Source organism: Notolabrus celidotus, chromosome 6, assembly GCF_009762535.1.
Source record: "Notolabrus celidotus isolate fNotCel1 chromosome 6, fNotCel1.pri, whole genome shotgun sequence".
NCBI classification, from domain to species: domain Eukaryota; kingdom Metazoa; phylum Chordata; class Actinopteri; order Labriformes; family Labridae; genus Notolabrus; species Notolabrus celidotus.
The window spans coordinates 24,920,725-24,948,722 of record NC_048277.1 but is presented as its reverse complement, the minus strand read 5'-3'; the positions used below and the strand labels follow the sequence as shown (position 1 = coordinate 24,948,722).

At 38.0% G+C, this 27,998-nt stretch overlaps 2 protein-coding genes and 1 long non-coding RNA gene across 4 annotated transcripts; all 3 read right to left on the bottom strand.

Annotated features, from left to right (window-relative positions):
* Positions 1 to 12: 12 nt before the first annotated feature.
* On the bottom strand, positions 13 to 9,769 carry LOC117813773 (sulfide:quinone oxidoreductase, mitochondrial-like). The gene is made up of 10 exons (XM_034684808.1): positions 9,618 to 9,769; positions 6,180 to 6,384; positions 5,872 to 6,042; positions 5,646 to 5,699; positions 5,363 to 5,557; positions 5,076 to 5,285; positions 4,672 to 4,855; positions 2,948 to 3,015; positions 2,674 to 2,852; positions 13 to 1,043 (listed from the first exon to the last, which is right to left on the bottom strand). The coding sequence occupies exons 2-10, from the start codon at positions 6,375 to 6,377 to the stop codon at positions 986 to 988; spliced, it is 1,317 nt and encodes a 438-aa protein (XP_034540699.1). The 5' UTR covers positions 6,378 to 6,384; positions 9,618 to 9,769; the 3' UTR covers positions 13 to 985.
* A 1,174-nt stretch (positions 9,770 to 10,943) lies between these two features.
* On the bottom strand, positions 10,944 to 12,439 carry LOC117814833. The gene is made up of 3 exons (XR_004631647.1): positions 12,384 to 12,439; positions 11,853 to 12,298; positions 10,944 to 11,304 (listed from the first exon to the last, which is right to left on the bottom strand). It is a non-coding gene; the product is annotated as an uncharacterized LOC117814833 (long non-coding RNA).
* A 710-nt stretch (positions 12,440 to 13,149) lies between these two features.
* Positions 13,150 to 20,261, bottom strand: LOC117814302 (sulfide:quinone oxidoreductase, mitochondrial-like). 2 transcript variants are annotated; one of them, XM_034685555.1, is made up of 11 exons: positions 19,912 to 20,261; positions 19,639 to 19,669; positions 19,010 to 19,214; positions 18,654 to 18,824; positions 18,428 to 18,481; positions 18,149 to 18,343; positions 17,839 to 18,048; positions 17,250 to 17,433; positions 14,537 to 14,604; positions 14,281 to 14,459; positions 13,150 to 14,184 (listed from the first exon to the last, which is right to left on the bottom strand). In XM_034685555.1, the coding sequence occupies exons 3-11, from the start codon at positions 19,205 to 19,207 to the stop codon at positions 14,127 to 14,129; spliced, it is 1,317 nt and encodes a 438-aa protein (XP_034541446.1). In that variant the 5' UTR covers positions 19,208 to 19,214; positions 19,639 to 19,669; positions 19,912 to 20,261; the 3' UTR covers positions 13,150 to 14,126. The 2 variants fall into 2 exon arrangements, with proteins under 2 accessions (XP_034541446.1, XP_034541447.1); XM_034685556.1 differs by having other exon boundaries at positions 19,010 to 19,219; positions 19,912 to 20,258.
* Positions 20,262 to 27,998: the final 7,737 nt, after the last annotated feature.

Below are 27,998 nucleotides of genomic sequence, written 5' to 3'. Positions count from 1 at the left end.
TAGACTGTCAAATGTTGTGATTACAGTCTATTGTGAATCATCACAGTAGGCTTAAAGCTGCTGTTGGTAGGAATAGTGTAAATAACTTTACTTTTTTTCTGCTGGGTTTGGAGAAAAAGTCATAATGCCCATCTGTAACATATGCTGCCACCCAGACAATACTTTTTTCTGCATCTATTACAACAGCATGGCTCTGTAGTGGAAGAGTCCATGTGCTACACTGGACTGCCTGAATTCACTGCAATGCACTTTAAGTAAGAAATCAAAATAGACTGTCAAATGTTGTGATTACAATCTATTGTGAATCATCACAGTAGGCTTAAGACCCAAAGTTATCCCATTGCTCACAAACAACAGACTGTGCAAACATAACAGTTTAACATACTTAGTTACTCAAAATATTCAGTTAAACTTCTGGTTGTTAAAAACAAAACAATGAAGTGCAACAGTGTTAAAACATTACTAAGTATGCCATCATAACTTCTAATAAGCAATTGCTTCTTCACATCAATAGCAGAATAACACTAGATTGTTTAATTGTAAAAAGTCCTTAAAAAATGTAAGAGTAAATCTTTTAAAATTGTTAACTCATGAAAAATTATCACTTACAAAAAAATATTTTTGTTACAGATCTTCAAAGATTAGAACGGCATTTGCAGTATTTTTAGAGGTGGTTAAGTTTAACACTCTTCCATACAGATATTTTCAATCAAAAATTGTAAACAAAGCATGAATACAACACAGACCTGAAGATAGTGCAATTGCTTGACTTATAAGAAACTACGCTGATAACATCTCAAGTGCAGAAGGACCTTACATTCATGCCTTCAAAATCATCACTATAATAATCAAATGATCTAAATAATCACCATGATGAAGCCACTATCTGTGCCAGGCCTTAAGAAGACTGGTGGCTTTAATGAGTTACTTCTCTCCCTGGAGTTTAGGGAATGTTACTCTTAACTTGCAAAGGGATAGTGTTGTTTCATTTCATCCCAAGATGAAGGAGTTTCCTGTATGGAGCAGGTCCACCCCACAAGCCCCTGAAGTAGGAAAAATAAAGAACATCAATTGATGATAGTGAATGATCCCTTTAACCAATTTTTAACGTGTAAAATAATTAAAAATCTAATACCAAAAAAGGTTTGGATGCTGTGTAAAGAATTGAAAAAACAGATTTTGATTGTTTGCAAATCAGTTAGACACCATGTTCTATTTAAAATAGAGCAGATACAACATATCAAGTGTTAAAACAGATCTTGTTAAAATCAAAAATATATTTTCTTTTTTTTTGCCAGCAGTAAGTTTGAAGTTTAAAAAGCTCTCTGTCCTTTGTGCTCGTTCTGGAATGACACTTTTAAAGCGTTTTAAGATATTTGCCAAAAGACCATTGAACCTGATCCAATCCTGGCTATTTTTGGAGTTCCAAACGGCAACATAAATATCTCTGCCCCCAAGACAATTTTCTGGCATTCGCCACACTCCAAGCCCAGAGACTCATTCTTCGAAACTGGAAATCAGACAAGCCCCCATCATTTATTAGCTGGATCAAAGAAATGCTGTTATTAGTCCCCCTTGAAAAATTTAGATACAACAGAACCAAGTCCCGTCAGAAATTCATTACTATCTGGGCCCCATTTATAGATTTTACTCTCACTGTTCCCTTTTCACAATTACCATAATGTTGAGTCTCCATGTCAATACACTTCTATTTTTATTTATTCATTTTTATATATTTTATTCTATGTATTTATTGTTATTTACATGTTTTATCTATTTTCTTTTATATATTTCATTCTATGTATTTATTGCTATTTACTTTTTTTTATATGTATAAATTTTTTTAAATTTATTTCCTGCTATGGTTATCATTATTACTATCATAACATACATATACATGTTTGTTTGTTTGTTTGTTTTTACCCTTATTCTTCTTTTTCCTGTCTGTTTTATAACCTTTCGGGTGTCGGGTGGTTTGGGGGATGTTGGGGATGTACATGTTTGTTTGAATATGTACATATCTGTTCAAAAGTAAGAAAAAAACTATAAATAAAGTTATGAAAAAAAAAAAGGTCTCTGTGTTCTTCAATAACGGATGAAAAATATTGAACTTATTCAAAGGTTTTGGAGCAACATATGCTGCCACCCAGACAATGTTATTTTTCTGTATCTATCACAACAGCATGGCTCTGTAGTGGAAGAGTCCATGTGCTACACTGGACTACCTGCAGTCCCGACTTGTCACCCCATGGACTGTTGAGTGGCATAAATCCATAACAGGTAAGAATGGGACAACTTTTCACTATCCAAACTCCAGAAACTGGTCTCCTTGGTTCCCAGACAATTATATAGTGTTGTTAAAGGAAGCAGTGATGCAACACAATAGCAAACATGCCCCTGTCCCATCTTTTTTAAACATGCTGCTGGCATCAAATTTAAAATGTGCACAGATTTTTCATAAAACAACATTTTTCAGTTTCAACTTTTGATAAGATAAGATACTCCTTTATTCGTCCCACAATGGGGAAATTCATGAATATTATATTATATGATATGTTGTATTTGCACTATTTCAACTTAATATAGGGTATAAATGAATTGCAAACCATCAAATTTTATTCAACTAAGTTTTAAACATTTGACACAGTTTCCCAACTTTTTCCAAATATGTACCTTAGAAGTCCATGCCAGTAGAGGGGAGGCATCATATCAGCTTTCAGGTGGTACATGATTCGTCTTTCTTTGGCTTGATTGATGGGAAATGTTTCCAGTGGTTGTAAATTGTAGTCAAACTCTGCCAGAATTACTGAATTGTAGCTCGTCACCAACGGACATGAGGTATAGCCATTATACTATAAACAAGGAGAGGCTGATTATGTACTTGCATATCATTCCAACAAAGCAAATATAACATTCCTCGTATTCTTGATGGTAATTCCACACCTACTTTCTTATCTGGCTTTTCATTTTTCAGTATTTGGCTGATGGTTCTGTTCAGGACAGCAGACTGTGCAGCTGAAGATGAGAAAACAAACGGTGAGCTTTTCAAGTCGTTTTTAAAAATTTAGTGGGGCAGCCGTGTACCAAGAAAAACATTTGCACAAGTAACATGTAGCATATAAAAATAACATGACAGAACCATTTCACCACCAAACCTATTCAGATTTCCCTGCAGTGATAAATACCACCATGACACTTTGCTTGGTATTAGTAACACAGCTCTGAAATGGTTTAAGCCTTTTTAAAGAAAGTCCAGTTATTGTTTGTATAATAATACTAGGTCAGCTGTTATAGGTGTTCACTGTGGGGTCCTCCAAGGCCCAGTGCTATGCCCCATCCTTTGTTCCAGTTACTTGCTTCTTCTTGACTTATCAATGCAACCACATTTTAAGTAAACATTTTGAGCTGCCCATACTCTGACACTTGCAGTGTAGCTTCAACTTTGCAAACATTTTTCAGAATACTGCCAACCAGCTAATCTTCCTTCATGACATCTATGCTTTAATCATCTCTGGTGCATTTCGAGGAAAAACAAATTTCTCTACAAATGAAAAGAAATCTGTGGAAAATGTTGTGTTTTCACAACTAGTCATTTAGAGCACAACAATTATCTCCTGCATCAGCATAATATCCCACTTCCACCACCAACTTGTCAAAGATTCAGCTGCCTGGATGCTTGTTCAGGATCGGAAACAATCGCAATTTACTAGTTCTGGCTTCTCTCTGCATGCAAACTGTTTCTTTAAGAACTGATTTCCAAATGTTAGTTATAACTTTCAAAGTCCTGAGAGAGGCAGCCTTGCACCTCATTATTTATCAGTTCTACTTTTGCCCTATATCCCCTCCCACTAGATGATAGGAAGTGCCCTTCCTTGATTTTCCAGAGTCTTACCTTACACCAAGGTGATACAGCCATTGCAGTCCAAGCGCCTGGACCTTGGAATTAAACTCCCTAAGCAGATCAAAGTTGCACCCTGTAGCTTTTTAAAATCACTTTAAATAAAAACTTGATTCTAATTGTTATTTCTAGGTTTTCAAGTGTTGACCTGTCTTGTGCTCAATAATACTTTAGTTTGTATGGCTCAGTTTTTAAAGTTTGGTATTTAAATGTAGACATTTTAAATGTTATCAACACTGGAATCCTGTATTTACATGAAAATCATTCGGTAAGTATTTGCATAATTACACTGACTTTATACTGGATTGGTATGATTAGGCATAGTGTTGTTTGTTCAGGCAGTGATAAGAACCACTCATGATCAATAATGCCAAGTTTCAAGCGATTTCTGACCAATTAACCAAGAGTTCACAGACAGGAAATTGCACAAATGCAGAAAATACTCTGGGAACAAAGGGTTAACCTTTTCACTGTGTGTTCATAAAGTCCAAAGTACTGACCTGCCATATGCTACGAAATAATTAATCTTCTAAACAAAGGCTTAAGACCTACTCTTACATTGCACTGGATATGACAAAAGCATTAAGCTTTACAGAGTATGGTGTATGTTTTTAACCCTGTGGGAAATTGGTTATTGCACAAAACATTTAGATAAGAAAAACTTTTGAATTCCAACACAAGTTACAAAACTGTGTTTCCTGTTTAAAACAACAGGATGATTCATAGTGTTGCATTATAGCAATGTTTCAACTAATGACACCATGTTCACTTACCGACAGCAGCAGCTGTTCTGGCTGTGGGCAGGTTGGTACAGTCTCCAATCCCAAACACATTTTGGTACCTCTTGTGTTGAAGGTTTTCTTTATCAACATCCAACCAGCCAGCTTCATCAGCCAGTGGACTGCCTTTAATCGCTGAATTGGGTCCCATTGGTGGCACTACATGAAGCATTTCATACTAAATAGAAAAAAAGAAAAGTTGATGAGTCATTCACTGGTCTTTGGTCCCAATCTGACATTCAATGGGAACAAAGGATGAATAAATGTATATTGTGTTTGATGTTTTAAAGATACAGGTATAAACACAAGAGGGCATCATTTTTAAGAACACCCTCATTCATGACATATGCGGTAGATACTACGCTTCCTTGTAAAAGACACTGCTGAGCTGTAGTTACCGCAATCACTGTGGTTTCGCCTGGTTTGTCCAGATTTTCAAACACAGCTTCTTGCTTGTCTGCCCGTACTTCAATCAGGTTGGTCCTCACGTTTACTTGAAGGTCACGTTGTTTCACAATCTCCCACAATGCATCAGCATATTTCTTCACCCCAAAGATCACAGGTAGTGATGTGTTGTATATTAAGTTGGCCTTTGCCCTTTTTCCTGACTTGGGTAGAAACACAGAAATATTGTAATCGAACTGTTAACAATTGACTATATTCATACTTTTTCAAATGTTAGTACCTTTCTAAAATAAGCATCTGATAAGTACATGATCTTCTGTGGAGCTCCAGGACATTTCACAGGAGTGTTAGGAAAAGTGAACACAGCATTGCCCTCTTTGAAGTTCTGCAAAGCTTTCCATGTTTTCTCCACAGTTTTGACTGAGTAATTTGACCCAATCTTTGGATGGTCCAGTCCTTCTGCCAGTCCTTTGACCTGTATTCAACAACAGTGTTACATTTTGAAGGATGCACTGAATTAATTGTTAGTGGATAAAAGTAGAGTTGAGTAAATAAAGCAGTACCTTCTCATAATGGAGTTGTAAACCAAGAGCCACAATCAAATACTCATAGGAGATCTGTAATATGAAATAAAGACTTGTTAGGGCTTTAAGATCAGTCTATAATATTGTTTAAATAATCTGTCTGTGAACAAAACAACACTCTATTCTAAACCAGCAGATGACACATGATCAGCAATCATTTAGATTTTCAAACTTGTAGAAAAAAAAATTCATAAGGCAGACATACCTCATTCCCATCATCTGTTCGGACAGTGTTTGTGTCCGGGTTTATCTCCTGAACTTTAGATTTCACCCACTTCACTCCTGATGGCATAACACTCGCAGTGGAACGGCCTGATGATGCGACAGTTTTGGCACCAGCACCAACCAGGGTCCATATTGGCTGATAGTAGTGAGTCTATGAAAAAGAGGATAGTTGAAATAATGCAGCTTCACTTAATGGTAAAAACACAATAATCACAGCTTAATTGATGATTTTTTTTAATTCTTTGGAACAAAATACAGCAACAAATAACAACCAGAGTGGATTCTTGCCTCACTGGGCTCCACAACAGCCACATTCTCGGCCCCCATCATCCTCTTCATGCGTGCACTCATTGTAATGCCTCCACTTCCTCCTCCCAGCACAAGCATTTTGTAATGTTGTTTGGCAGAGGCCCGGCTGCTTGTGTGAAGATGAGAAATGGAAATGCCCGCAGAGTGGCATTGCCTTAGATGTCGCAGTGCAGCCATTCTGCGTCTGAAGTGTAATAACAAATAGTTTTACATAAAAGACAAACCAGCAATACTGTCTGTTAATAAAACACATCCACTTATTGATTCAAGATTCAAGGTTTTTATTGTCAATTTTCACTGTATATACGAGACATACAGGAAAAACGAGATGCTGTTTCTCTCTTCCAGCTTTTAGATATCTAAAATTTAAATATAAAATACAATAAAATATAATAAAATTGATGCTCTTTATTCACATTCTGAGAACCAGGATTAACTATTTTGTAAGTGTGAGCACTGTAAATAATAGTGAGGCCAAGAGTCAAATAACTTCTCTGAGCAGGTATCAGAAGCTGTATTATTTTCATCTGGTCAAATATTAAGGCTCTAAAGTCAACTATTAAGAGAAAGAAAATAATTTATCTGATTATGGCGCCACAACACATAGCTACTGTAACAACAGACTAACCGAATAATACCAGATCAACTTACAAAAAAAAACTATTTAATATTTACAACAAATTCACAACAATAAATCTAAGAAAAACAGATTTTGATGGTTTGCAAATCATTTCAATCCTAAATCTAATTGAAAACAGCACAAAGACAAAATATCAAATGTTAAAATGTTACTATGTATGAAAAATACATGCTCATGTAGGCCAAAAACCAATTCTGTATGGAAGTGATCTTCTACATTAAAAACAGCCACGACTCTGTAGAAATCACTGCATGGGCTCAAAATCACTTCAAGAGAACATTGTATGTGAACAACACAGGTAATCCCTGCATTCACTGAAGCAGGTAAAACTGTATTTTTTTTGTTATACATTTAGGATAGACTGTGGTGAAGTGGAAAACTGTCATGTGGTCTGACAAATCAAAATTTTACAGTCTTTGAGAAAAGTGGTGGATGCTTCGCCTTCTGCTCTAAAAAGGAGAGGGACCACCTGGCTTGTTCTCACAGGTTCACAGTTAAAAAGCCAGAATCCCTGATGATATGAGGATGCATAAGGGCCTATGGCATGGGTAGCTTACAAACTTGCATATTCCAGCAAAAAAATATGCCAATATGCCAAACCCAAAGACTGCATAAAATATGGACGTAGTATCCGTGACTTCACCCATCTGTTTCTGAAGAGCTGTTTGTGACCAATCGTCGGTGGGAGCCATATTGCTAGTGTCGAGCCAGTGTGACGTAAAGAGGCGGAGTTTGAGCCTCCTAGCCAACAGCTGCAGTGTTCCCGCAGGCAGCTGTGCCTCTCATTGGAAGACTAGTAATCTCAATATCTTCGAAATTGCCGCTTTAGAAAAATAATTTACCCCCCTCACAGTGAGAGCACATCGAGAAATGAGCTATTCAGACTACACTCGTCTTTTGTACCAGGCTGTAAACATGTTTATTTCTGCTGTAAAGATCGTCTTTTTCCCATTCATGTGTATGTGACTTCCAGTACTTCCGGAGCCAGCCTCAAGCAGATCCTCGATGAACTGCAGCTTTTAACACTTTCGCATTGGACTCATATTTTTAGACCGGAGGTTGCCGCTTGGCCAAACCACATTCTGCACTTCCTGCAACAGCATGGCTCCGTAGTAGAAGAGTCCGGTGCTAGACTTATCACCAATTGAAAACATTTGGCGCATCATGAAACTTAGAATATGACAAAGGAGAACCCGAACAGTTGAGCAGGTATATCAGGCAAAGATGGTAAATTTAACTTTTCAACTCCAGACAGTTTTGTTAAAAGAAGAGTTGATGCAACACAATGCTAAACATGACCCTGTCTCTACTTTTTCGAAACGTGTTGCTGACATCAAAAATGAGCATATAATAATAATAATAATAATAATAATAATAATAATAATACATTGTATTTATATAGCACCTTTTAAAAACATGTTTAGAAAGTGCTTTACAGAGCACATGACAAAGGTAAGGAGAGCTAAAATGAGTTAAGTAAAAAACAATAATAAAAACCATGCAGAAATTAAAAAGTCAGTGATGAGTTAAGAAATAAAAGCACATTTGATAAAATATAGGCCTATGTATCAATAATAAAAATACTACATTTGTTTCAAAATTTGATATGTCATCTTTTCCATATTTTCAATTAAATATAGGCTTTAAATCAGGCATGTCCAAAGTACGGCCCGGGGGCCAATCGCGGCCCAAGGTCCATTTATTTATGGCCCAAAGCTTCCATCTTAAATTGTGTTATTTATAGAACAGAAATTAATCACCTTCTGAATCATCTGTACATTTGCAGTTTCTTTCAAACGCACAACCAAAACTAAAGTCAATCCAGAAACGTCTCAAAAAGCTTCATATGGACTGCTTTTATAAAGCCAAAGCACTGGGAATTCTGCAAGACGGCAATAAAGAAGAAAGACAATAATTCTTAAAGTTGACAGGTTTTCAAATTAATGTTTTCATCATGATGTGAAAATGTTCTTGATGAACACTAAAAGTTCAGAAGACACAAAAGAGGACACAAGACAATATCAAAATGATTAAATTGTACAGAAAAGGGAAAAAATTGGTGCATAAAAATTGTTCAGAACTTTGGAAAATAATTATTTTGTTCTTAAAATGTTGTCTGCTGGTCAGAAAAGTCTTAAAAACAACATGAAAAGAAGTGTGATGAAATCCAGATCGTGATCCTGCCATAGGAATATAATGATTCAACATTTTTTCCCACATTGCCCGACGCTAATGAAAAACATTTTCCTCCAAAAGAAGATAATGTTAATGTTTACATAGCTTGTGGAGAACTGAGGATTTCTTAGTTACTGTTTGAGAAAACATTTAAAATAATTGTTATTAAATATTTATTTCATATATAACTTTTATGATTGCTAAGTCTCAGTAGGAGCCACTGGCCCTGAGGTATTCTGACATCATCTGTGGCCCTCTTTAAAAAAAGTTTGGACACCACTGCTTTAAATGATTTGCAAACCATCATATTCTGTTTATATTAACATTTAAAACGTCTTAACTATTTTGGAATTGGGGTTCTACTTTTCATACTGCAGCCCAGTTTGACTTAAAAACATATAATTAACGCATAATGATATAAATAAGTATGTCACATTTAGCTATTTTGTTACAATCTTGGCCTGTGTAGCCATTTCACTGCATGCTGTTTAATGAGCCTCAATGTCAATCATTCCTGCACAGTCGACAGGGTGGAACTGTAAACATGTTATTTAGTCGCAGTTTCTTAATCGCCCAAAAGGACAGGCTCATAATGCACTTACCACCAGCGCTGCAGCTATTCTGTCAGTTTCGACCAGAACTTGAAAACACACACCGAGCTGCTTTCTCTCGATGGGTCGGCAGAAGCACCTGGCACAGCTTGTGCAAACTTTGGACGCACAGTTTAACCCAACTTGAACTTTCAGTCGTCACTATCGAGGGACGGGCAGAACCATAGACTGTAAATAAAGGGCTGAACCTATTTAAGTCCCGCCTCCTACATCATTTTGACCAATTACAAGCAACCATTCCTGGCTGTTAGGTGTACAGCGCATAGACTGTATAAAATAGTGTATAATATTACTATTATATATTTATATCATACTGGTTAAAATTAAATCTTAAAAACATGTTAGTTAGTTATCAGTTAGGTAAGCTAAGGATAGTACTGGTTAATATTCAATCTTAAAAACATGTTGTAGTTACTTATCAGTTAGGTAAGCTAAGGATTGTACTGGTTAATATTACATCTTAATAGAATGTTAGAAATGTTGGAAAGTAATCTAAACTAACTTATAAGAGGAAGGTAGTAGGCTAATAAAAACAGCTGCTTCTGAAGCTCAACTGTCACCTCAGAGAGATTCTTCAGGACTGAGTTCATGGCCTTTTTAAACACTTCCAAGTTGTTTTAGCACTTTCAAGTTATGTTTTTAAGTAAGAATGTACTGAAAATAAGTTAAAGGTTAAAAAAGAAAGTTTGGAAGGCATAGATATATTTTTTATTGTAATGTTGGAGTATTGATGTTCTGGAGTTCTGATGACATCTCAGACACAGTTTGAAGTTTCAGCCCATTTTAAAAAATGGAAGTGAGTACATTAGTTTGTGCACAGTGCAGCTCCTCTTTCTTTAATGTTTGAAAGTAAACCACGCCTAACAGCATTCATTTTGGCATTTTCCTATTTATGTCACTTAATTAAAGGCAGTGTGCTCTTCACATTGTTATTAGCGTTTCCAATACAGTACAATTTTATATATGATACTACTCACAAGTTACTCACTACTTGAGTAGTTTTTTTTATAGGTACTTATTTACTCTTACTCAAGTACTTATTTCTATGAGAACACTTACTTCTACTTGAGTAACATCATTGTAAAGTAACAGTACTTTTACTTGAGTACTGTTTCGGTTTACTCTACCCACCTCTGATTACACGACCAGGCGGATTTAACTACTTCTAAAAAGTGGTGAATTAAATGTAATCTCAGAACTACCACTAATCGATGTGTGCGATTTTTATGCAAAATCCATCCTCAAGACCTAATAGGTTGCCTATTAAACATTACACAAGCAAGAACAAGGACACCTGAACTTAGAGATGGGTTCTTGTAAATTGTTTTAGCCAAGTTTTATTTTGTATCACTCAGAAACATACAGTAAGCAAGCTGTCAACTGTATCTTACAAACCGTTTGTCCTATTAAAGGTGCATAGGAATAGCAATGATAACATACCACCAAGGTTTTAATCACAGAGACAGAAATATGAAATCTGATTTGGAAGGATCCATACAAAACATACAAAAAGAGAACAGAAAGAAGAAACAATTTAAAGACATCTGAGAATAACCATGACTTTTCTCAGGGCACACGTTCTAGCATCTCAACATTACCATCAAAATTTGCTCAAACCAGGTCCAGTGCCGGCACAAAGGAGACCAGAGGGCACTCGATGTGCTGAGGCTAAATGAAACTGAGGGGAGGAGAGAAAACACAGAAAGAAAATTAGGTTTACCTTGTTATGTTACTGAGATCTTAAATGACATGGAGAGCAATAATTCATACAGCATGAAAGGGATTTTATAAAACTCAAACCTGGATGAAATTTTACTTTGTTACACATAATACTGTTGGTAATACATATTTCCTTTGACAGAGTCTGTTGAACATCAATTAGTTTAACCCTGTAGATCTCAGATTATAATTCTGTATGCCCTGGATCTTCATTATGGGAAAAAAAGGCATAATGAGGCATACTGCTGTAGCACTGGGCTACATGTGCTTCCATTACTATGAACAGGGGTGATGTAAGTACAGATGATATCACATACACCTTGTTGCTGCCATAAATACTCACTTTACAATAAAACTGCAGCAGAAAATAGTCCCAACAATTAAAATTTTAATAACTTTTTTAAATGTCTGAGAAGACTAGGTTTCAACAACAGACGGGAAAAGTAAAAAAATATTGAAAAACTGTGCTTTGATCTTTTTTACGAGATTTTCAGTTTACATACTAACCTATGCGTGCAGTTAATCCCTTTCCATCTTTAATGGATCAAGCCCTCCCTTCACTTTTGGCAGTACTATGCTGGGGCTGAATAGCATTCAGTACATCAATCAGCTCAGTGCATTTCTGTTTGGTTTCTTCGCCGATTGTGATCTCTATCACAGGTATCTGCCCAAGAAGGTTCAGCACCTTTTTCAGTGTCTTGATGATGTGTCTCAGTGCAGCCGGCATAGACATCCACATCTTTACTCTGGTCTTTATTTCTCAAATTCAATGTGCTCTGCCCTGCCTGGTCCCCCTGAGTTGTGCTGACATCATCATCATCATTCTCTGAGTAACAGAAGGGGGGGTTTGTGGACCAACATCCTCTGATGTGGATGCTTTAGAGACACGCCGACTGCTGTATTGAACTCTCTGTCTTTTGGATGTTGTTTGTTGAGGAAGTGTTCTTTTAGCCCTGCAGTGCACAGTAAGCACATATAGCAAGCTTCATATAGGCAGTAAAATGAATATCAGATCACAAAGCCCCTTACACATCATACCTCTTGGGATGAGCTGACAGTGATCTTACGCTCGTGATGACAGGAAGACCACTGCTTCCCGGGTAGCTGCAGTCTTGACAGAAAGAAAACAAACACATTTTCATTTCAAAACTTTTTCACCCTCAGTCTCTTTTTCTCACATTCACACTGAAGTATTTTTGTTACCAGTTTGTGGGTTGGAGGACCTCAACTGGTAGGGAATAGCTGTTGCACAACCATCTGGTTGTGACTCAGAACTAATCAATGTGTTAGTGTCGCTGGATGGGGTATTGGACGAGGTCTGATCACATCATCACAGAGAAAATATATTGTTCATCAATGTCTATATTAAAACTTTTGGAAGCAATATCTTTATCTGCAGAAAAATGGCACAAGTTTAAGTTAACACTCTGAACCACATCTCGGGAGTAAAGGAAAAATATACAGTTTCTTGCAGCTGTTATCTGGGGCCCTGCTTGGTCACAACCAAATGCACTTCTTCCCCAAGATTCTTCGTGTCTGTCAGAGAAAAGACTTCCACAATGTCTGCTCTCGTGTTTCTTCGATTATCCCTCCTTCGATCAGTCTCCTCACTCCTCGCTCCTCCAGCAGCGTTTAGAGCTTTGGGACGCAAGTTAAAATGGCGTGTCAGTAAATACCTCCAGTACGGCCGAGGAACGAGGAGCCTGCAGTTTTGAGATGCTTTGAGATGCACCCATTCAGTATTTCAGTATGGATGTTAAAAACAAAAATAACATATATCAAAGAATTCAGGCCTACAATCATGGTTTTTCATCAACGATTCACTTTAATGGCATTATTACATTAGATTTGTTTACATTTGTGGTTTTAATCATTAAAGCATAATGAATCAGATTAAATCAGCACTGACACACAAAAAAAACAATCACTTTATACAAATCTAGATTTCTATATCACTAAATATGAAAAGCACTTTGTAGTTTAATGGCTAAGCTTTCTTAAACACATAAACCTGAACAAGTTTGGGAGCGCAAGTAGTTACAATATCATGAAACTTTAAAGACACTTGGTTGCCTATGCATTGAAATCTGAAACAGACATCAAGTATATTTAGTTGCTAAGATGATACAAGACTGCAGACATAAAGTCAATCTATCAGTATACATACATGTGTACATGATATACTCTACCTACCCAACCTACTGGCTTATTAAAGTGCATTGATCTATCATCTCACCTTAAAAGCTTTCAATGGGTAGCACCATCTTATTCTTAAATGACCCACTGTTCCTTATCAACTCTTGGAGGTTACAGGCCTGCTTCTGGTACCTGAAGTATCCAAAATAGATTGAGAAACAGTCCCATAGTTGGGACACAAAAAGCTCCTTTCTTCTTCTCTCACTCTCAGTCTGATGTTGTGGTTCTGTTAACATTCAATGCGCTGCAAAAAAACTGCCAAAAGGCCAAGCAGTGCAGAGCAGTGGTAAGAAGACACAGAACTGCAGGATGGAGTGTTTATTCTGTGTTTGTGCAGTTAGAGCAGCTCTGTCATTATAGGAGTCTTTTTCTTTTAAGGTCTCGTCAATCCACCATCTGCAGCAGGTTTCACTGCATATATTTAAACAGATACATGGTCAAACCAGTTATGATATGTCATGAAGGTTATAAATTTTAATATATTACCAGTCCCTTTATGTGTCCACCCTTTTAATGAATATTGGTTTTAATGCGCTACATCTGTCCTTTAATGTAACAATAAACTTGATTACTGCTCATGCAGTTTTATTTCATTCCAAGATGAAGGAGTTTCCTGTATGGTCCTGGTCCCCCCCACAGGCCCCTTCAAAATAAATAAATTAATTAAGAACATAAATTAAAGATGTGGTACCATGTCTGTCATTAAGTTAATCATGTTGTTCATGAATTATCTACATACCTGAGAAGGCCATGCCAGTAGAGGTGAGGCATCACATCAGCCTTCATGTGGTACATGGTCCGACTTTCTTTTGCTTGGTTGATGGGGAATGTTTCCAGTGGTTGTCCATCATAGTCAAACTCTGCCAGCATCACTGTGTTATAGCTTGTAACCAAAGGGCACGAGGTGTAGCCATCATACTATAAAGAAGAAAAATAATGATTATGTGCTTGCAACAGAGCAGTTGTAACATTCCGCATATTGACTTAAATCTTACTTTCTTATCTGGCTTCTCATTTCTTAATACTCTGCTGATGGTTCTGTGCAGGATAGCAGACTGTGCAGCTGAGGATGAAAACAAATGGTTAGTCTTTTACATTTTTAATTGTAAATTAGGAACAATGATTTTGTGTTCAGGGCTACACGGTGGTGCAGTGGGTAGCGCTGTTGCCTCACAGGCAGGTGCCTTTCTGTGTGGAGTTTGCATGTTCTCTCTGTGCATGCGTGGGTTCTCTCCGGGTACTCCGGCTTCCTCCCACAGTCCAAAAATATGCTCATCAGGTTGATTGATCACTCTAAATTGCCCGTAGGTGTGAGTGTGTGTGTGAATGGTTGTCTGTCTCTCTGACAGAGAGCCCTGTTATAGGTTGGCGACCTGTCCAGTGTGTACCCTGCCTTCCGCCTGAAGCCAGCTGGGATAGGCTCCAGCCCCCCGTGACCCCTAACGGGATAAGCGGTCAAAATAATGGATGGATGGATGGATTTTGTGTTCCATATCCACACTTGACACTGTCCTTTAACCCATGCACTGTATGCATACTGTGACAGTAGTCTGTTTGAGCAGTTAGTATTAAAGATAATTATGAGTATTCCTTACAGCTTTGTAATAAAACTAAAAAAAAAAGACAGTAGTAATTCGTTTTGGTTATTGTCTTGTTTTGGACTACCAATCGCACGCTCAAAAAGTGAGTTTACTAAACCTGTAAGCAAAAATTACTGAATACCTCTTGGAATTTTCTGGGTAGGATTCATGAGAGAACCCAAATACACATGCACCCTGAAAACCTACACTTTGCGTTCACATATGCAGCTCATCCCGAACATTTTGGGAAGATTTTAGTGCAACTATGAAGAAAGTGGTAAAACATCCACCCAGACTTAATCCATTCTTTTCAATGACAGCTCCCTAGTATAATTTCTTCAAGAAGTCGGGGTGAGCCAATGTGAGAACCTATTTTATACAGTCTATGGTGAGAACACAGCAAGAAAAATTCATCACAAGTCAGTGCGCAGAGTAATGACCTTTATATCATGCTACCACTTCGAACCCTGAAGAGCAACCCCTTACAAAAACATCTCAGGTTAAAGAAGGAAAATCATTTTCAAAACAAGGACAGCAATGATGATCTGCACATCCCTTTGTCTACCCGAAGCGGTGTTAAAAACACTAAAACTGTCATCATAGTGTAGGTCTCTGTTGCTTTGTCTGCCATCATGGTTTAAACATTACATTGTAGCTAAGGATGTACTGATCCTACTTTTTAAGTACCGATATCGATACCTGGGCTTTGGTGTCTGCCGATACCAATACTAGCCGATCCGTCGAAACATTACCGCTGCACATGTTGCAAGTTTCCGGCGGAGTTGTTAGCAAAAGAAGCGTGACATGCACCTAAACTGCAGAGCCTCTGTAGTTATCCTCCATCATGCTCCACCAGGCAAAAATGCACAGACCAGCCGGCGCTGATGACGTAGGAGACGCACATGGCTGTTGTAAACACAGAAACGCATAGAACTGAGATGAATAGATCTGCCATATGGATCGGCACTATATATTGGCCCCTTGTCACCGATATCCGATCTAGCTTTTTGAGTCTGATCTGGCCGATATCTGATACCAGGATCGGATCGGTGCATCCCTAATTGTAGCTTCTGCAGTGTACTTTTAAAGTGATCTGCAGCGTACTTTTAAATTGATGTCCTGCCTCCTTGGACTCATCCTGCACCAGTCAAACATCCCCCTCCAACACGGAAGACTGCGCCCTGTGAGGGACATGTGTGAGCAAGCAACTTTGGACAAATTCAGAGGTCAGAGCATATGTGAAAGAGGCTTATGAATGGTATCTGAATTTTGTCACTTTTTCTGTGCATTCAGTAGTAGTATTAAGGATTCTGAACGCACTTTTATCTCTGGTCCTACAAATGAGAATGAAAGGTCTTTGCTTGTGCCAGACAGATATATCATTTGGCAAATATTAGACTGATATTGGTCTTTTACAGATATATTAAAATCAGCACTCAGGCCTTGTTGTTTTAGATAGGCACTAGTATGAAAACTTTTCACAAAACATATGATGAGGACATAAAGCTTGAAGTGATTTAGAAATGATGTAATCATACAGTTTGTCCAGCAGAGTGCGCTCCAACCCCAAATTCCTAAATTGCTCATTTGTCATTTCTGTACAGGAAGTCAGACTGTAGAAAAAAAGCTACCCTTTAGATGTATTTGTACAAAGCTAAAACTCTCATAGATCCAAAAGAAAAAATGTGAGTTCTTCTACACATGAAAAAAGTGTTGAATCTCAATTTGAGATCAGATCATATAGTTGCATCAGAACTTTGCTCTCTGAGTGGAAAACATGAAAACACAGGGTATACATGATGATCAAAATGAATCTTTACTGCAGTGAGCTGGCAGTGTAAGAAGTGATAAGTGCTAGTTTATAACCTGGTGTCATAATCGATTTGCCGAGTTAGGATGAACCTGCCATCACTCAATCCACAGATGACAAAGGTGTGTCCCTCAATGCCTGATATGGCGTCTGGTGTATGATTTTATAGTCTATTATAAACTGACGGATATTTTGAAATGCCCAAAAAGAGTAAGCACTTATCCAGTGATAAAACTTTATGAACTATGTGCAGCAACAGTGTACTTTCCAGTATTGCATTGGTGCAATGTTCCAACTGATGACTCAATGTTCACTTACCGACAGCTGCAGCGGTTTTAGATGTGGGCAGGCTGGTACAGTCTCCGATCCCAAACACATTTGGATACCTTTTATGTTGGAGGTTCTCTCGGTCTACATCCACCCAGCCAGCACTATCAGCCAGTGGACTGTCTTTAATCACTGAATTGGGTCCCATTGGTGGTGTGACATGAAGCATCTCATACTAAAAGGAAAGAAAAAGCAGAATTAATCAATTACTCACTACAGTCTCCTTACCTGATTTAGGAGGAAAAAAGTAAATTGTAGTAAGTGCTAATTCCATACAAGCTGTTATAGGAATAACTTTTGGGCCATCATTGAATGTTTCGTTGATAGGGAAGCTAAAGAGAAATTAAAAATATTGGGAACAAGACAAGACAAGACCAAAGAGAAAACCCAGGGCCACTGTGTCAAGGACTAAGGGGATCCAGGGATCCAGGCTGTCACTGTTCCAGGCTGTCACTGTTGATCTTAACTGGTGCCCCGAAAAACATTTTTTTAGAAACATGTCAATACACATGTTGTACATGGCACAGGCATTTGATACTATTAAACTTCTTTTTAAAAGACACTGTTGAGCTGTAGTTACCTTAATCACTGTGGTTTCGCCTGGTTTGTCCAGATTTTCAAACACAGCTTCTTGCTTGTCTGCCCGTACTTCAATCAGGTTGGTCCTCAGGTTTATTTGAAGGTCACGTTGTTTCACAATCTCCCACAATGCATCAGCATATTTCTTCACCCCAAAGAGCACAGGTAGTGACGTGTTGTATATTATGTTGGCCTTTGCCCTTTTTCCTGACTTGGGTAGAAACACAGCAATATCTTAAGTTATAGTTTTAAAAGCACACTTGACAGACATTACATGTACAGCATGCTTGTTGTATCTGAAATTTAAGTACCTTTCTGAGATAAGCATCTGATAAGTACATGATCTTCTGTGGAGCTCCAGCACATTTCACAGGAGTGTTTGGAAAAGTGAACACAGCATTGCCCTCTTTGAAGTTCTGCAGGGCTTGCCATGTTTTGTCCACAGTTTTGACCGAGTAGTTTGACCCAATGTTTGGATGGTCAAATCCTTCTGGTAGTCCTTTGATCTGCATATAAAAAAAGATTACAGTTCTACAGATGTGACTTCATATATGATGGAAAAGATTAGAGTTGAGTAAATAAAGCAGTACCTTCTCATAATGGAGTTGTAAACCAAGAGCCACAATCAAATACTCATAGGAGATCTGTTATATGAAATAAAGACTTGTTAGGGTTTTAAGATCAGTCTATAATATTGTTTAAAATAATCTGGCTGTTAACAAAACACCAGTCTATCTAAACCAGCAGATGACACATGATCAGCAATCATTTTGATTTTCAAACTTGTAGAAAAAAACATTCATAAAGCAGACATACCTCATTCCCATCATCTGTTCGGACAGTGTTTGTGTCCGGGTTTATCTCCTGAACTTTAGATTTCACCCACTTCACCCCTGATGGCATAACACTCGCAGTGGAACGGCCTGATGAAGCTACAGTTTTGGCACCAGCACCAACCAGGGTCCATATTGGCTGATAGTAGTGAGTCTGTAAAGACAGAAAAGTGAATAGGTTTACTTGACTGTGGAATAAGTCTCTGAGGGACTGAAGCACAAAAAACATAGCTGAATGGATAAGAGACACAATTAGATTTTTATTTTGTTGTTTATTTTAATTGGCCTTTGTCTAAAATAGGTATGAAAAATAACAATCATAATATATTGGATTCTTGCCTCACTGGGCTCCACAACAGCCACAGTCTCGGCCCCCATAATCCTCTTCATGCGTGCACTCATCGCAATTCCTCCACTTCCTCCTCCCAGCACGAGCATTTTGTAATGCTGTTTGGCAGAGGCCCGGCTGCTTGTGTGAAGATGAGAGATAACAATGCCTGCTGGGTGGCATTGCCTTAGACGTCGCAGTGTCGCCATTCTGTTCCTGTACTGACAAGTAGGAGTTTTAGTTCACAATGACTCAGATTAACTCAAACTCTGAAAACTGCAACGCTCACTGATTTGTTTCATGAACATTTTGACTATCAGGAAGTAACGTCTCTGTGAATATGAGTACTGTAAATAACCCAAGTGAGGAATCAGAGTCTGAGCACCCCTCTTCTAGGATTACAAGTTACAACATTTTTTTTATTTTGTATCTAGTTAAATATTTAGGGTGTTGATATGTAGTCATGAGATCTGTAAGATCATAAATGGGATTGTGGCTGTACTACACATTTCAGTTGTATCAAGGGGTAAATTAACCAGACTAAACACACACAGCAATCCATTTGCTGGCTCCAATTGAAAATGGTTGGACAGAGATAGATAGTGGACTAAAATTTTAAGAATACGATGATCTGCTTTACCTTGTCTGGGAGACCCTGGCTTAGACAGCCCCTGTAACACAGAAACCAGAGACCATTAACCTAGACAGACACACAAAGGAGGCAGCCAGCTTTCTTTATGTAGGTTTTGTTTACATCATCATTCTGTATGAGCTTCTGTAGTGCCTATACTGCGTCATTAACTCACCAACCCCCCCAAAACTCATATCTGTACAGGCATCACGTCCCATATGTCAACATGGTAGAACGACTGCAAAGTGAAATGTAGAAATTGACGGATTGACAGATACTTACGTAAACCAGCACTGCTTCTGTCGCCCTGCAGAGGATTCAATCCGTCGTGCATGAGAAGTGACACTGTATCCTCCTGTACCTGTGTAACCAGTATCCTAATGTGAACTTGAAGTTACTTCTCCTTTAGGGGACGTTTATAACGCCCCCTGCATCATTCGACCAATCAAAAGCGAGGATTCTTCAATAACAGTGTAACATGTTAGGTCATGAACTTTCGTTTTCTGTCTTAAAGAAGCTGATTTCATTCATCGTCGGAGGGATATCGAGATACATCATGTTAATAGGCTGCGGAAAAGTTAACAATTCCACCTCTCAGTGTTTGGTTGTCCGTTCGCCCAGCACTGACTGAAGTACTGATGGGATTTCAGGCTCTTTCTAGAGAGTCGGTTCTTTTGGCTCAGCTCATCACAAAGAACCGACTCTTTCGGCTCCTCAGATTTTTTTCTTCCTTAAATGAATGTATTACCTAAAATAATGTAAAACGACATGTAAAATGAGTTACTACTGTAAAAAAACATCCATTATATCAAATGTTTATTATTTATAAAGCTTTATTTATATACTCAACATGGAGAAGAGTGCTTAAAAAATGTATTATAAAGTGCAAAAACACTCAATTAGACAAAAAGGTCCGATCTCTGATTGTATGTATATTATTTATAAACTTTTAAACACCTTAATTAACAGCAGGTTCCCTTGACTGTCTTTATTCTTCCAATTGCACTGATGAGGTGCATTTTGACCATGAGTTCCGGGGTCTTTTAGCCCCCAGAGCTACTGTCCCTGGAACTAAAAGGTTCCTGTTCCCCCATTGTTGTCTGTGTTTCGGTAGATTGTGCAAATCAGGCCAGTGACGTATAGAGAATTTGTTTTAAATTAAATAATATTTTGAAATCTTAATAAAAAAACTAAGCTAGTATGCATTCCCAGGAACTTCCTTTGAGTTTCAACAACTGTGTATACTCCACAAACACCGTTACGTTCAGCTGAAAGTCCCAGGACCTTTGAAAAGTACTACCCCCCAAGCAGGGGCTTTTCAGGGGGGAGATTATCTACCCCTGAACTAAATTTAGACCCTGGTTCCTCCGGTTGAAACACACGTAGTTCAGGGGTAAAGTCCCTAGTTCCGGGGTAAAGTTCCTGCAGTCGAAAAACGCCTATGGATAAACAGTTCTAATGTCCATGACCTGGATGACTGAGAACTTTCACAGACACTTCTAATGTGCCTTTGCAGGTTTTTTGTGGACCCTGATTGATGACATGTTCACCTTGCACAGTCTACACTCTGCCTTTAAAGGTGACATATCACGCTTTTTTCATCAATATATATTGATCTAAGAGGTCCCCAAAACATGTCTTTAAAGTTTAAGCTCATAAAAACACTTTGAAATCAGATTTTGGCATGCCTGAAGAACCCTCTTCTTCAGCAGTCCTCAGAACACTCTGTTTTCCCTCTGACCACGCCCCCTCCGGAAGTGGATGTGCCTCGGCTCTCCAGCACGTTGATCTAATGTTTACATGTTGGCTGAATATATACGGCTGCTCAGAGATCACGTTACTTCAACCCTCTGAATCTGATCCAGAATCTGATCCTGACGGAGAGGCGCCTGTAGCAGGACCTTTCTGAACGATTGGTCATAGATTTAGTGTTTCTTGTTGTTTTATTTATCAGTATGTAGACATGTGTCTTGGTACACAGCTACGAACATGTAGCTATGTGGCTATGCTAACTAGCGCTAGCACTTATCCATGATAAATAAAAATCATCCACTAGATCTTCAAATCTGCAGACGTGGGGAGTAAAACCGACCTCTGCCAGAAAGGCAGCAGGACCTTTTATGAAGGATTGGTCACAGATTTAGTGTTTCTTGTTGTTTTATTTGTCAGTATGTCGACGTGTGTCTTGGTACACAGCTACAGCTACAGCTATGAACATGTAGCTATGTGGCTATGCTAATTAGAGCTAGCACTTATCCATGACAAATAAAAATCCTCCACTAGATCTTCAAATCTGCAGACGTGGGGAGTAAAACCGACCTTTGTGTTTATTAAGACAGCCTACAACTAGCATGCCTCCCTCCTAAGCTCCTTGTTAGCACACATTTGTGCAGGTAATGAAAAACGGGGGAGGGATTCAGTATTATTTTATACAGTCTATGGGCTGAACAAGCTCCGAGCTCTGACTCCGTGACAGACCGGATATTGTTGTTACGTAACAAAAACACGGAAGTCTGAAACGGCTCGTTTCACACACATTTACAGAAAGGTGTAGAAATCAAAACAGGGGCAGAATGGATTTTTTTCATTCTCGGGGGGTTTGTAGACATGCCAGGGAAACATATTTCAGGTAAAGAACCATTAAAAAGTCAATTTTGCATGATATGTCACCTTTAAAGTCTATGCTGTTGAAATGCGTCCAAATTTTACTGCGTTTCCTGCAGTCATTTGTTTTCTCACCTTTCCAATCACGTGAAGTTTTAACAGGAAAAGACAAAAAAATAAAAATAAATCGGCTCCCTATCAGAAGCCGGTTCCTGTCGTTCACTTCAAAGAGCCGGCTCTTAGAGCTGGATCGTTCGCCAATGACACATCACTAGACTGAAGCCATGTCTGGCAGCATGTAGCCCCGTCGTCCTGGGATAAACTGTAAAGCTTGTTTACAGAAATGTACTTAAACTTGTTGTTGCTTCCCGTTGTCTACAGGCTTAGCTAGTTATGAAGCCGGAGACCGTATACATTCTATGGGTGAAACAGGCAGAGACAGTAATCTGCAATTAGGAGTATCCAATTTTCCAATTTCCCAATTCCCCATGAATGCATCACTTCCTGCAAAAAATAGGAAGGGAGACTGAATTTAAAGGATCCCAGACTGATTCAAGCAAATTCAGAAGGTATCAAAACATACTGTAAGCTTCATTCTAGTCTATGCGGAAAACGTAGTTCCCTTATTCAACAACTGAATAGCATGCTGTATCTCTTTATGTCATGCACAAGAAAAAAAGTTATGGGTGTCTTATCAAAAGCAGTGTCACAAATGTGTAAGCATCAGGTTTGTGAGCTTTTTGGATAACAAGCTCTTATTGTAAAGTTCAAAAGCTAAAAAAAACTCTACATAAGAAACACAAACATTGTACACATGTATTTAAGAGTCCCCACTTTTTGAGTGAATAAACAGCTGTGTTTATAACAAATACAGTCATGCCCTTTTGTGTTGTTTAATCCCATTGTAATGTGAGTGTTAGGCGGTTTTATTTCCGGAAGGCTCAGCCTCTCCCTGGGCGCACCTTTTTTATGTCTTACACTTTAAAGAACCACTAGTTCTGCTGTTTGCATCAAAACATGTATCGTTCTGTGGGTTGTGGTCAACTTTTTCCTTTAATGGATGATGTGGTGGTCAGATCTAATCAAATGGTAGAGCTGGTCGACATAAAATTGTTTGTGTGGCCATCAGCAGAAACACAAGATGAGATAGTTTTTTTCTTTGCTAACTGTGTTACCTAGTTCATAGCAGAGCAGTAGTCCAACACAAAAGACAAGGCAGCTGTAAAGTCAGAAAACTATTCAGCACTGCTAAGATGGGCTTTCAGTTTACAGCTATGGGAGTGTTGCCTGTTATAAATATGAGTGCAGTCAAGTCTGTTTTATTGAGGGATATGGGATTTGCACTTTTCACCATCATAAATGCAGACATCTCCAGGTGATTGCAGGGGTCCAGCAAAACAAAAGTCTTCAAATCTGAATGGATACAGCTTTACTTTTAAAGTGACAAAAACTGCAAAAGAATCCCATAAATGAGCGGCAGCCAGTTTGCTCACCAGGTGAAGTGTAACCATTTGTTTTTTGTAGCAACTCTCAGCCCTGAGTTCTAAGGTGCTACAAGGGAACCCCCAAGTTTCCCAAGTTGTGTCCATTAATACCATAGTTTGCAGCTGAATAAGTATTGCAATAATACAAAAAATAGTTAAAGTATAGTAAAAATACACCAACATTTCTCTACATTTAGCTCCAAAACGTCATAAAAATATCGAATGCATTTTTAAAAGTCACTTTTTTATCACATTTAGAGGAATATTTGTGATCTTCTTCACATTTAATTTTGTTGTGAAAAATATATTAAGTTAAAATCACTGTTAAATCAAAATGCTTAATATAGATGTTAAATATAAATGTTAAATATAAATATTAATTAGAAATATAAACGTTAAATACAAATATAAATATTGAGTATATATCTAAATATTAAATATAAATGTTAAATATAAATATAAATGTTAAATACATGAAATCAATTAGTAAATTAATATTTAATATTTATATTTAACATTTAAATGTATATTTATATTTAATATTTAGATATATATTTAACATTTAGATTTAGATTTAACATTTAGATTAAGATTTAACATTTAGATTTAGCATTTGGATTTAACAGTGATTTAACTTCATATATTTTTCACAACAAAATTAAATGTGAAGAAGATCACAAATATTCCTCTAAATGTGGTTAAAAAAAAGTGACTTTTAAAAATTCAATCTCCATTTTTATGGCGTTTTGGAACTTAATGGGGAGAACTGCTGCTGTTATTTTCAGAGTGCACAACTCTACAAACGGCGCCCCATAGCGCATGACATATTTAAGATTGGTTAGTAGCTGCAGCACACACTACCAGATGTGACATTCCATGGTAGGCAAATTCAGCAAAGTTTTGGAGATGTGGATGCCTAAAGACTCTGTGGCAGTTGTTTCAGTTGCCTCTGTAGTTATTGTCAAAGTTCAGGGAAATTGCAGCCATGATAACAGCAGCTGTAGTATTGGCAATGGCAGCAGCTGCATCACATGGAGCCAGCTCTCACACTGCAAGAGTTGCCCATTATAGTTTTTTGTTGTTGTTGTTGTTGTTGTTATATGAGTGTTTTGAGTCAGTTTTCCCAAAGGATTTTTCACACAAAGACAGAGTGCAAGCAAGCAAGAGAGGGAGGGAGGGAGATAGAGAGAGAGGGAGAGAGAGAGAGAGAGAGAGAGAGAGAGAGAGAGAGAGAGGGGGAGAGAGATGCTCATTGCAGCTCACACACACTCAAGCACACACAACACTGCCTCTTCTCTCTGATGAAGCCTCAGCTCCACGTCGTCGCTCTCGGTGGGTGATCATCAGTGAGTTTAACAGTCCAGTCTTATTCTTCCTCTACATATTCCTCTCTTAACAGTACAATTATCACTTTGCATCATTTTCGCAGACCACACAATCTTTTTTATTCAGGAGTGGGCTCATGGTGTCAACTGTGAAGCTGCAGAATGTGGTGCCTGAGTATTACAGCAATGGTCGCCACTGAATGACAGGATACATGGAGACAACTCAAGAAAGCGCCAGAAGTGACAGACTTGTGAAAGGTAAAAAAAAAAACCCTCTCTTTTACTTTATTCCTCTGGAAATTTAGAACCACACAGCTTGTTAAGGGGTTACACTCCCAGCTTTGTATTGCTCACCTGGGATCTCTTTGCTAAGGATGCTCAGTTCACTTGGGATTTACCTGCTGCTTACGCCAACAGTTCATTAAAGTTGCTTGACTGAACAGAAAAGAAACAAAACACCAGTTTGCACTGTGGGTTACCTCAGATAACACAGGTTCAGCCATAATTCACTTAAATGCCATAGTGGAGGAAGTATTCACATCTTTTAGCGTGAAAACAATCCCTTACAGGAGAAACTGCTGTGTTAAACATTTCACACTGGTAAATGAGGAAAGTCAAAAGTAAAAGTACTATTAAAAATAGTAAAACTGATTCTGAATTGAAACAGTAGATTGTATTATTATGACTAATACATTTATATCATAGTTTCATTTTATTCACTCAGATTTATTTTGATATCTTAAATCATAAGATGCGTCACATGTTACGTGCTCATTATCAGTGGTGCCATATAGGGGAGAAAAGTTAATATGATTCTAAGCTGCCCAAACATTTTTTACACCCTCTGCAATAGTGAAGTGGTGGAGCCAAATGTGATATTTTTCAAGGGGCCCAAACACGCAAGTGGCTCCTCTGCTCATCACACAGTATGTCTATTATGTGAGTTATACATCTGTTAACTAAAAAGGCATAGGTATTTTCACCTTTATTGGATTGGACAGCTGAAGAGAGACAAGAAATGTAGGGAATAGAGAGTGGAGGAAGACATGCACCAAATGGTCAAGGCTGGGAGTAGAACCTGCGACCACTACAACGAGGACTATAGCCTCTGTATATGGGGACGCATGCTTTATCTGCCAGGCCAACGGTGCCCCTGGTTCAACTTTCAAAATAATCTTTATTTCCAACGAGAGCCAGTTTGGTGTAACAATCCACACAAAATAAACTAAAATAGCCCCAAAATGTATTACAAAGAATACAAGTAGTAAGGTTTTATTCACAACCAGATTGAAACGCCCTGAAATAAGAGTGTGCTGGTGAGGGGGGGGGGGCTGTGTTGTCTCACTGGTGCAAGACATTTTAGTTTTTGCTGCATCTTTTCTGCACATCCTAACAGTTCCTTAAAATGTTCACTTTTTTCTCAGCATTTAAAGGAGCTCTTTTCAAAGCCTTGTTAAAACAATCCATGTCATCAAGGTGGTTTTCACAAGAACATCAGCTAGAGCTATCCAAAAAAAAGGAAGTGGAGTAAAAAGTGCAACATTTACCTCTGGCCTGTGGAGGAGTCGAAGAATGAAGCATAAAATCAGAATATTAAGGTAAATAAAGTGCAGTCTAATAATCTGCTGATAAGTAATATTTCACTTTCTATTTCTTCACATGACTTTAAGGGGGACCCTCAGGAGATCCCTGGAGAAGATGGCATTCTGGAGAGGAAAAACTCACGTCGGTAAGATTTGTTTTTCTACATCTTATTTGGTATGGAGTGAACTGGTCGCAGCTTTAAAAGGTGTGTACATTGTTAGGGTAAAAGCTAAAAATTGCATTGAAGGGCAGCAGTTTGATCATTTGTCTGTCCTCCAAAAGCCAGTTAAAGTTGCCTCACTGAATGCTAAACGTTGATCCACATGTTTTGCTGGCATGGTAAGATAAAAGAAAACACCATTCAGCACTCTCTGGACACGTTTCTTGTATGTGGTGTAGGGTCCTGTGATCAATATCTGCCTCAAATACATACACTGAGGTGACTTTGTTGTCCTGTAAGTAAAGACTCATATTGTCATTATTTTAAAAGAGACTCAAGAGTCTTCGTATTTTTCAGTTACATCTTTATCTCCCTCAGAAATACTGAAAGGGATCTTCAGTTATTATGTTGCCATCCTTTTGGGAACAAACATTTCCTGTAGCCCCTGAAAATTATCATCTAAAAGCTTTCTGTGCTGGTATTGGACCCAAGAGAAATATGGTCTGAGTTATTTCCTGGAGTGTTTCAGAATCTTTTTATTGTATGATGTTACTGTGAGCTGAGCTAACTTCATGCTGTTGTAGACAAACAATATGTTACATTCACACATCCTTTAATGAGATGTTTAAGCAGACCTTTAAAGACCAAAAGACTTTCTTAATAATGAATGGTCATAGTAACTGATAGCCGGACGAGGGCAAGCTGTTGTGTGAGAAGGTCTCTCCTGTTGCAGCTGGGTGTGTACACACTCTGAATAATTCAACAATGATTTAACCTCATTGGATCTGATAGCCTGCTCCTTTTTTTAAAGTTATATTTATGAGCACTTCACCATTATTGGATAGGACAGCTGAAGAGAAAATGTGGGGAGAGAAGGGCACACTGCAAAAAGGGTAGCTTAAATATAGGATGAAAAAACTTAATTCAAGGTGAAGATTTCTTAAACCTAGTGAAATTATCTGTCCATGCAGCAAGTTAATTTTACTTGATAAGAAATCTTAAAATGAGATTGTTAAATCTAGAAATAAGCAGGCTCTTAAAAGTATTACAAATGGTTGAAATAATTAGAATATGATGATTTTTTTTTATCTCAAACCACTTGAAAACAAACTTCCTACAGCACAGTTATAAGTGAAATATACTAAATATAAGCAAAGAAAAGCTCATTTATTTATTTTGTCCACTTAATTTGAGCAAATTAAGGTCTGGGGA